The sequence below is a fragment of the Quercus lobata genome, chromosome 5, assembly GCF_001633185.2.
Source record: "Quercus lobata isolate SW786 chromosome 5, ValleyOak3.0 Primary Assembly, whole genome shotgun sequence".
In the NCBI taxonomy this organism is placed as follows: Eukaryota; Viridiplantae; Streptophyta; class Magnoliopsida; order Fagales; family Fagaceae; genus Quercus; species Quercus lobata.
In genome coordinates, this window is record NC_044908.1 from 81,047,690 (window position 1) to 81,058,302 (window position 10,613).

General features: G+C 34.0%; 1 protein-coding gene across 3 annotated transcripts; it reads right to left on the bottom strand.

Annotated features, from left to right (window-relative positions):
• Positions 1 to 1,955: 1,955 nt before the first annotated feature.
• Positions 1,956 to 10,197, bottom strand: LOC115991538 (putative PAP-specific phosphatase, mitochondrial). Of its 3 annotated transcripts, none has more exons than XM_031115299.1 (10): positions 9,886 to 10,197; positions 9,652 to 9,748; positions 9,139 to 9,241; positions 8,005 to 8,216; positions 7,660 to 7,719; positions 6,098 to 6,486; positions 3,742 to 3,820; positions 3,610 to 3,660; positions 2,973 to 3,146; positions 1,956 to 2,428 (listed from the first exon to the last, which is right to left on the bottom strand). In XM_031115299.1, exons 1-9 carry the CDS (start codon positions 10,011 to 10,013, stop codon positions 2,997 to 2,999), a joined length of 1,269 nt encoding a protein of 422 aa, XP_030971159.1. In that variant the 5' UTR covers positions 10,014 to 10,197; the 3' UTR covers positions 1,956 to 2,428; positions 2,973 to 2,996. The 3 variants fall into 3 exon arrangements, with proteins under 3 accessions (XP_030971159.1, XP_030971158.1, XP_030971157.1); XM_031115298.1 differs by lacking the exon at positions 1,956 to 2,428 and adding an exon at positions 2,436 to 2,569; XM_031115297.1 differs by lacking the exon at positions 1,956 to 2,428 and having other exon boundaries at positions 2,584 to 3,146.
• Between the last annotated feature and the right edge of the window lie 416 nt (positions 10,198 to 10,613).

Below are 10,613 nucleotides of genomic sequence, written 5' to 3' on the forward strand. Positions count from 1 at the left end.
GAAATAACACCTGGCCCCTATGCCCTATCAGATATCGAGAACTGTCACAAACTAGTTTTTTCTAATTAACCTATTATTTTTTAATTAAAAAAAAATCCTAATTGACCTTGTGTTCAGCGTAAGCAATTTGGGACACATACATAATTACATATAGAAAAATTTGGGACACGTAGGGATTTTTTTTTTTTTTAAAAAAAAAAAATTTATGGGAATGGCATTGACATGAGCCTAGATTCACGAGATTTGAATATGACTACAGTAGATAAGTTCAAAACGTAGAAGTTTTTACTTTTTAATAGGATTTTTCTTTTGGTTGACTTCGCACGTAGATAAGTTCAAATGTTCAATCCATTTCTTACGCATTGATAGCTGATGTTGGAGCATATATTTGTGCGTTAACAGCAAGGGCATACCCAGGGAAGTTAATCATAGTTATCAGGTTTTTGGATGCATGATTTGGCCTCTAAATGGCAAGCAGCCATTACATGAAACAACATTTTATTAATGCTTTCTGCAAAAAAAATCTTGTAGACAAGTACTTGCACAAATTTCATACACGGTTTTAGTTCCACCTCCGGAAAACAATGATACGTATTAAATTTGCACAAATTTGAAGTAACAATGTTAGGGGGTTGTTTCTTTCACACTATGTGTGCTTTTATAACTGAAAACGTGGGTTTAACTCATGTTTTCGGTCTATAATAACATACTTATACCGTGTGAAAGAGAATTTTAATATAACCATAATTTGCATAAAAGTAATGCTAATCATACTATAAATTTTACTACATAGATGATAAAGCTTGCAAACTTATTTGTCATCAATCACCAAAAAAAAATCATTTATTAGGTTGTTAAAGTCCACTAATCACATTCATTGTCACATCGGTTTGCAAGTTTTATATAGAAAAAGTTTTTGTAGAACCTTTTGCATTATCCATTTGCATAGATTTTTCGCTAGCAATTTCATTTATTTACTGGAAATAAACAAATTATAATTACCAAAACAAAGGATATAAGCAAATTGACAATGGAAAGACCAGCTTATTAGAATATAGCGGCATTCGTGGGAGTAGATTGAACATATAGCCTGGCCTACTTTCAAAATAACCCAAGCTTGGAGCCACCAATACTCAATTTCAAAACAATGATATTCCCGCAGAAACCCTTAGGACCGATTGATGAACATCAAAAAGACAAAAACCATAATAACACAAGGCACATGTAAATTGCTTCAGGAAATGTCTAGTATTAACATAATGAAAGACAATAAGAAATTGTCAAAAATCAGAATTACCAAATGAGGTTATTTCAGGTTTCAAATATGATCCTTTCTACTTTTGAATCGAAAATCCATATCTACATCTATGAAGCCATTTCTTTGTCCATAAACAATTCTTCATTATTGGCCTGTTTGGAAGTTTAGAGAGGGAGGAGAGTAGAGGGGAATGGTTCTCCTCCATCTTATTTGGATGTTTTTAAAATTAGTAAGGGGGAAGGGAGTAATTAGCCATTCCCTTTGTTTGGATGTTTTAAAAATTAGGATGGAGAGGAGAGGAAATGATTAAAATAGATAAATTTACCCATATTTGAAAATGGACTTGCAATATTGGTTTATTATTAATTTAGAAATGGTAAATTGAAAAATTTATCTACTCTACTCTCCCTCCAAATCTCTCCAATTTGGGGGAATTAAAAATGAGGGGTTAAAGGTGGTTGAAATCCCTCCAAACTTCTCCCCCTCCTTCCTTAAAAAACTTCCAAACAAGTTAATTGAATTACTCTCCCTCCCTCTACTCTACTCCCCCTCCTTTTTTAAACTCATATGTGTAGACTATTCTCCATTAGCGTGCCTATAGTTTCATATAACATGTTCCAACTTTGGCAGCCAACCTAAATTTTCAATAAAATATGTTTTTCCTGGACAGTTCCTTCCTATTGATCAATTAATAAAGTTACTGGTCTGCAGGCCATCGATTATGACTTAACACCTCCCATAATATGTCCATCGCGTCTCCATTACAGATTTATTATGCAAATTTACACATGTTCGTTCCTCTTTCCCTATGATGCTAGCTATAAACTTCCTTGTTCTCTATGTGGCAAGAAATTTTTATTTTTATTTTTACTAGTAAGTTACACATGCAGCTAATATGTAAGAACTGCAGAGAAAACTTACCAGGGGAGGAGGCCAGTTGAACTAGAACTCATTAGCCAAGTCACAAGAAATGTCTACATTGCTTCATTGCCAATTACTGCCCACAATATGATCTTTTCATCATAAGGGCATAACAAAAGGCTGAGACAAGATTTTAAAAATATGGACGATGTCAAAATTTTCAGGGTCATTAGCAAAGTTTCATCCAGAGCTCCCCATATGTGATTTTTTACAGCAAAATCCCAACTGAACTGATCATATGTTTATCAACTGAAAATACAAAGGAATATGTCCAATTTGATTTTGCATTAAGATAACATTCGCTCTATAAACAAAATTAAAGAAGATTTAGTTGTGGATCTAAATAAAAGAAGATAGCTTGGGCTCCAAATTAGTAGGTCACAAACAGCCCTGTAAACAACACATAATTTCAATAGCAATAGCCTAACTAATGATATGTTCAAGTTTAATCAACTGAAAATTTGAAAATACAAAGGAATATTTTGACTTTGACTTTGCATTAAGATAAATTTTTGGTATAAGAACAAATTTAAAGAAGATTTAGTATTGGCCCTTAAATAGTTGGCTAGTTTCTTGTATTACTTATGTTTGTTTTCTTTTATTAGCTAGCTGAACTCGCCCGAGAAACTAGTAGACAATGAAAGAAAACCGAGCATGACTTTGTTATCTGACAACAGTGAACTAATACAATTGGTGTAACATTCCGCAGATTTTGCATTGCATGTGAATTGAACCAAGTATCAATTCAAGAATTGTTGAATTAAATGCTCAAAGGAAAAGGAAAAAAGAATACCAAGATCAGGTAGGGGTCAACCCATCAAACATTTGATGAAATAGAAGAGATCTTATCCAGAATCTGATCGTGTAAGTTGCCATTAGTCACAAGGATTCCACTTGAAGGATATATAATCCTCCGTCCATCTTTATCTGCAGCAAGATCAACTTGACTCCCTTTCCAGTCAGTAACCTGATTTTTATTCAAATTTATTTATGTCATCAAATTTTTCTTTTTTTTTTTATAGGTAAAAAATTAATAAAATCTTCTTTTATATTGAATTTCTAGATCTTTGTAATTTTAGATGTTAATTGTTTGGTGGGACTCTTTTTTTAATAAAATTATATTACATGCAAAAAAAATATATATATATATATATAAAAATATATATACACACGCACAAACGCACACACACCTATGTGCAATGTTTGTCTTCTCACTTTATCTACTCTGTTAGACATGATTACACATTTCTTCCTAAATTAAGTTCCATTAAACTTTTCATATACGTAGTTTGAAATCACTATGAATGCGAGAATAACAATGACATTGATGAAAAGAATTCTATTAGCAAATGTTGTTATTATTATTTTTTTGGGGTTCAAAAGTATGATCGGTTTAGCTTGTTTACTTTTTGAAAAGGAGTATTGCATACCTTTCCCCCTGCTTCGAGCACACATATTATGCCAACAGCATGATCCCAAATCTAAATTGTAGATAGATCAGGAACTAAGTCATACAACCACAATATTTGCAAGAAATTGAGATCTAGAAATCAATGTGATACCTTAATGCTTGTTTGAACTTTTGCTTGATGAATATAAACAGCAGCCCTACCTGAAGCCACCATTAAATACTTGCATAAGCTGCATAAACCAAAAAGAATGTGTGACATACAAGTTAAAAAAATTCATAATTCCATTAACAGGATGATGTGACGATTCATATTTGATAGGCACAGCAGAAGTTAAATAGCATACATGGAACAGAATAAGAAATTATATGCCACAAGTTTTATTGAGATATCTGAACGAAAAATCAAAACAGTAGGTCCTTATGACACTGAAAAATTGTAAATTAACTCACAAGAAGCGTATACAAGCCTGCTTTCTGCCAAGTCAGGAGCTAATTATCAGTGAGCACCTCAGATTTCAAGTTTAAAAACCAAGAGTAGAAAATACAATTTCTGTTGCATATGCTTTTACTCTACTAAAGAATGCCAATGGCTTAGGCATTGGCCTGTTGAGTGAAACTTAAATCCTTATAGAATTGAAGGCTGGCATTTTATTCCTTAGAAAGAGCAGTTGAGGATCCTAAGTAAAGAGCTCGTTACTACAGAGCAAAGTACTTAAAGCTCTTATGGTCTTGTTTTGGTACTTTCTTAGCACCAAAACAAGATTAGGAAGAGAGACAAAAAAAATCTAAAATGGTCACTGAAAATTGCAGTCAATTACCCAGTATTCACACTTGGAAATGTAGAAAAATTCGATTTATGCTCTTAAAGAACTCTTTAGTTAGCAATAGAATTTTGCGAAAATTTTGAGAATTTTAGTTGTGTCCCTAGTTTTATTGAGGGATTATTTCAGATTTTCCAAGTTGGGACACCATCTATATCAAGAGTTTACAAACATTTATTTTCAGGTTTTTATTTTATTTATTTATTATTATTATTTTTTTTTCATTTTAGATATCAGTTGACGTTTTGAATTTGGAATTTGGGTTTTATGAGTGAGAGTTGTTGGGATGTAATTGTGTCCTGCTGTAATTCTTGACTCTACTGAAAAGGCTCCAGGAATGGTTTAAGGCATTGACCTTTTCTTTAACTTGGTGGTGATTCCAAACCCCTATAAGTGGTGAAGCCTAGGGTTTTGTATTCTTATTTTCTTTTTCTTTTTTCAAATACATTCTGCATTGAACATAAAACAGAGTAAGGTAAAAGGCTGACCATTGAATAAGTGAGCTAAAAGGAACTAGACAAAGACAAGACTTAAAAGATTAAAAAAGTAAAGGAAGACAGAAACAAAACAACCTGAATTTGTTGAAGCACACTATTGTCAGTATCTCTTTTAGGCCTTTCCTCAAATGAAGTAGAGAGTCTTAAATTAGAAAGTTATTCTAAAGCCTTAGAGGAACAAATTTTAATAGATGCATTGGTGAGAATGAAAATTACAAAAAACCAATCAGTATCTCAGTGAAAGCAAGGAAATGTATATGAGAAACAGTTACAAAAAGCTAGAATTAGTTCCAGCATAAAATAAAAGAATCAACACTAGGACAGTTTGGATGCATAGAGGGAAGAGAAAAGGATGCGTGGAGAGAAGACGTGAGTGCATGAAAAAGGAACCATAATTTATCAAACAAAAGAAAAACAAGAAAGAGTTTCAAATTAGTCATCATGCATAAAGCAAAGAATAGCATCAACATATGGGAATGAAAGACTTTAACCAGGACGATTCAATAGAAAAATTAAAGAACAAGAAAATAAAGATAGAGAACCTAGAAGTTGGTACCTAAGCTTGCTTGGAGTCAACACCAAGCATTAGAAATCTCTAAGAGTCAGCACCTAAGGTTGACTGGAGTTGACAATAGACCATGGAGAACAATTTCAATAGGGATTTTATTTGTCAGAATATTCCCTCTTTCATAGGAGTACAATACTTTGCTCATATGGAAGTGCTAAATCCTAATTCTAACTGACATAGGAAAACTCTAATTGGCTTATTTATTAAATACCCTTGGCGTTAAATAAAAATATTAATTAAATACTAGGACCTAAAATAAAAAATACAGTTGACTCACAAAATAAAATAAAACTAAATAAAAATAAGATTTTTCTTGCACTTCCTGCATCAACCTCTAATTCAAATTCTACATTGGTAACTTGACACTGTAAACCAAACTTTGGTTATGTAAACACAAGAAATAATCCTCCTATAAACAAAGGCAGCAAATTAAGTCCAATACATGCATGTGTATGTACAGTAGATGTTTCGTTTTGGATCTATGCATTGATTGATGTTGGCAGATAGAAGAACTCTGGCAATGAGTTAGCACCTTCTTGCAACAAATTAGCAATCGGGATTTCAAGTAGAAGCAGGTAAGTAGGAAGATATAGTTTTACTATTAATGAAACAAATATAAACCTTCCACAACATGTGGGCAAAAGAAGAATTTGATTATTCCCAGCACTGTCTGCAATTGTTGTGGCGCTGAATGTTGTTGACAGGGGAAATGAGTCCGATGATTGACTATCTGGAGCACAAAAGCGTGCCTCATGTATTAAGCAACATCCATCTACAAAGCATCTGGTCCAACCATTAATCATTTTGGTTGTGGCATACAGCATATCTGATAACCTCTTTGTCCATACTCCACAACCAATATGAGCAATCATAATGATACCTGACCCAGCTAAGTTTTTTCTATTTTCCTGGATCTCAGTTGTAGATTCATTGGAAGAATCATACTGCCAGTTAGGGCAACCCATAACACCTAGTACAATCTCTCCTTCAACTACAAGAGCCAAACCTACCTGAAAAAATTAGGGAGTTCCTTGAGCAAAAATCAAGATATTAAGAAGGATACCCTTATAGGGAAAACAACGTACAATTTCCATAAAATGAATATATATCTTTGAAGAATATATTTTGGAACTTTTCTGTATAAATTATAAAAAATCTGTTCCATGTTGTTTATTTGAGACTAGCAGCCCAAATGTTCAATTCCTTCTCTCCTGAAACAGAGAATCAATGAAACAACCATTATAGATAATAGATTGCATATAGAAGTGTTTTCTTAACCTTGTCATCATACAAAACATGCAATTACCCTTTTCTTAGTTTCAGAAATAGAAGCGTTTCTTGGTGAAACTATCAATCAGCATCTATTTGATCATAGAAACCCACTTCATAGCTACCATCGATGTCCAAGAAGATGACACGAACTACCAACACCACAACAACTAAGGATCACATATCCAACCCATTACAAGCATTAATTATGGAAAAGAGTTTTTATTGTCACTGTTCTTGTATCCAAAACCCATTTATTCAAAAGAAAAAAGTTTTATTTTAAAAAATAAATAAATAAAAAACAACAACAACTATAACGGAAACTATGCTATATGTAATTACAAATGTTATAAGTTCACTATCCATCTTACTTTTTAAATGTAAAGCACTCGTAGTTATTGAAGGATTAAATTTCATACTTCAGTCTTGAAATGATATAAGCTATTATATCAACAAGTTGATTCTATTCTATCCACCAGCTGCACATAATTCAAAACTTCATTCTCATGCACATCTCTTATTATACCTTCTGATTTAAATTCAATTTAGTTTTACTCATGGATTTAAAGACCATATTGGACTAGTTAGTCTGACTGGATCAACCACAAAGCGGGATCTATACTGGTCCAGTCCACATTCAAAAACCAGAAAAGGTCAAAAACTGATCAACTGGTGGTTCAACTGCCGAAACTGCAAACCAAAATTAGTTTGGACCAATCCTGACTTTCTTTTAATTTGTTTGGATGAGCTTGTTTTCATCAAATTATTTTGTTTATTATGTAAGAGTACAGTTGTACCTTGAAAAAAGTGATGCTTTACATTCCATTTTTAAGATGGAAATGAGCTGACCCAAACAGATGCAAACAAATATTTCACAAACTTTAGAGCAACCTTTCTAAATTAGAAAGACTGACCACATATAAGGCCTCACTTCCTTTTAGAAATCCTCGTGTGCCATCTATGGGATCAAGTACCTGCATTGAGTTAACACCTCAATAGAAGTAAATAAAGTAAAAATCCAACCAAAAAGCATATTATGAAGTCAAAAAATACAAAATTAATTAACACCTAAAAGGCCATAAAAGAGACTAAACTGAGAACCCCTTTCTGATAAGAAGCAGAAGGTACCCTTAACCCACACTCATAGATCATATCATCATACAAGTTGCAAGTCAAGGAGTCCACAGATATATACCAACTAACACAAGCATGCAGGGTGAGTGATCATCCCAAACAGTATAAGAACTAGTTAAACCAACCCAATATGTGGCTGGCTTGGTCCCAAAGGTAAAAGCTTCCTTCCCTCCTCTGTCAATTGCCTTGAGCACATCATCATGTGTCCATGGCTTATCTTCAGCACTTGCTTGACGAGTTACTGCCTTTACCACAGGATCTTCTAGATTATTTGAACGTACAAAGGCAGAGTCCTCTTCAGCCACCAAGGGAATAGAAGGGAACAGTTTGCCCAATTCTGTCACCATAATCACAAAAGGCAAATCAGTAATGCTTGGATTCTAGACAAAGAATTTTAAGATATCAACAAGTAAATAATTTCTTTGACTTGGAGATTGCTTATTAGACAATCATATTATTCTTTTCTTATTTATACATTGTTTGATGAGCATTACAAATAGCACAATTTATGGTTACATCACTCTCCAGTGTAAATCGCACGAGGCTCTAAGACTTGTGATATGAGACAAGGTGATGCCTAACTTAAGCAATATGCCCCTGTTTCTTCTCTCAGGGCTCTTTGTGCTTACATTTATTGCTAAATCGACAGTCATAAGATGACAGGCTTAATATTATCATAGGGTCTGGTCTGTTGACTCTGTTCAGAATAACATTGCAATAATGATGCAACGAAGCAACATTTGCAATATTTGATAAATTTCCTTGTCCAAATGTGGATCAAATGGTACCATCATGAATACCCATCAATAAGAAATCACGATTACGAGTCAACATGTTTAACAGTCAAAGTGCAGGTTCAATTAGCTGGCATGGAGTAATTTCAGGGACATGAAGATTAATCCACACATATCATATGTAGGAAATTTTACCTATTTCCATTTTGCCCACAAGTGCTCCAGCATTGACAATAAAAAAAAATTTAATTCCAATTTTAAAACTGAGGTGATTACAAAATACCTTTTTTTTTTTTTGGGTATTGATAATGTAGAATTTAATCCCTATGGTGTCCACTCCATGATGATTGATCTCTTCATCAGGCTAAGACACCAATTCTTGTATTCACACAAAACCATTCATGCAAGGACACCCAAAAAAAATCAATGGTCTCTTCATATAATGTATCATAAATAAAATTTTCAATTAATAACAAGTATAAACAAACAAAAATTCATAAGCAATGAGCATTTTCAGATAGCTACCCAAACTGACCAGAGCCTGCACCCCAAAATCTGCAACCGTGACTGGAGTCTGATCATTCTTTTCGACAATCCGTCCATCACTCGAAAACAAAGATGATTTCACCTTAAAAAAAATTATAAATTACAATTTAATGAACATAAATATAATCAATTAAAGAATAAGAAAAATAATAAACCACTAAGTATTGTTTAGTTCCCTAGAAAGTGCTAGAAAGAAAACAAAAGGTCTAATTTTCACGTCTTTATGCAGAGCTTTTGAGTTCTTTGCTCCACAAAATTAAAAACAAAAACAAAAACACACACACACAGCATCCTATGGACCAGCATTTTTCAGAATAGAGTTCTAGCTTCCAAAACCAATAATTTGAATTGTAGAAAAACAAGAAACGAGACGCGATAGAAGCAGCAATAGCAATTCAGAATGTTGCAAGTTGTTTTCCTTTCTGGCATTTTCTCAGTAACCAAACAGGCAATTAAGGAAGACAAAAACATGAGGCAGAGAAAGGTTATTACGTCGACACAAAGATGACAAGCTCTCTCAACTACATCCACGGCAGCTTCGAGCTCTCTGTAATACTTCGCTTCCTGAATCGGAAATGGCAGACTCGCCCTGCAAAATTCACCAAACTATTCAAATTTTGTTTTTCATATTTCTTTTTATAGAAAACAAATAAGTACTAGTAGTTGGCATAGTAAAGCAGAAGCTATATATGTATGTATGTGAGGGGAGGAATAGAGTGCAGAGACCTTACAGTAAAGAGTCGTGCGCGACTGAGTGGAGAGGTAGTAGTGGTAGTGGATCTGGAACGATGATGATGATGAATGTGGATGAATCGGACGGTGGGGAATGGAGGAGCGAAGTGGAGGAGATTCATGGATGGAGTTTTAACGGTGGAGATTGTTGGATAGTGGAGGCGAGTCAGTGATAGTACTGGCCACTGGGGAAGTGTAGGTGCTTGCTTTGGCTTGGAGTGTTTGCGGAGTTGAGAAGAGCGGAAGGGGGAGGGGGGAAGGAAATCTTAACGGTCCTTTTGGGCGCACTGGTTGGTTGCTTGGCGAGATTGGATATTAGGCTAAATTCACACGTGTGGGATAAAATATGTACTTTATATATATATATATATATATATATATATATATATATTAAGTTTTAACTTATGGTGTCCACTCTTTATCATCAAATTAAGACACCAGAGATTTTATAAATTGAGATAACTAAAATCCATAGAAAATAAGTGTTTGAATGTGTTGATACCCATTTTCGCGACACTTCTGATTCAATTGAGCCCAACCTTGTTGTGGGCCTAGCTCAAGCCTATATGACATATTGGGGAAATTAAAGAGGTGTGATTTGGAGGATATGGGTCGGTTTTTTTTGAACCTTTTGCATGAGTCTAGCCTATGCATGCTACCAAGTGAGCAAGGAACACTGGTAGCACCTTAGGCTCATGGAAGAGGTCTTGTACCTAAAATTT

Excerpts from the sequence above, each read along its gene's own strand:
- LOC115991538 (XM_031115299.1), bottom strand. The coding sequence starts at position 10,013 with ATGAATCTCCTCCACTTCGCTCCTCCATTCCCCACCGTCCGATTCATC. Across the intron at positions 7,720-8,004 it reads CCAAGCCAGCCACATATTGG|GTACTTGATCCCATAGATGG; the intron begins GTTGGTTTAACT and ends AACTCAATGCAG. Across the intron at positions 3,147-3,609 it reads TGCTCGAAGCAGGGGGAAAG|GTTACTGACTGGAAAGGGAG; the intron begins GTATGCAATACT and ends AATAAAAATCAG.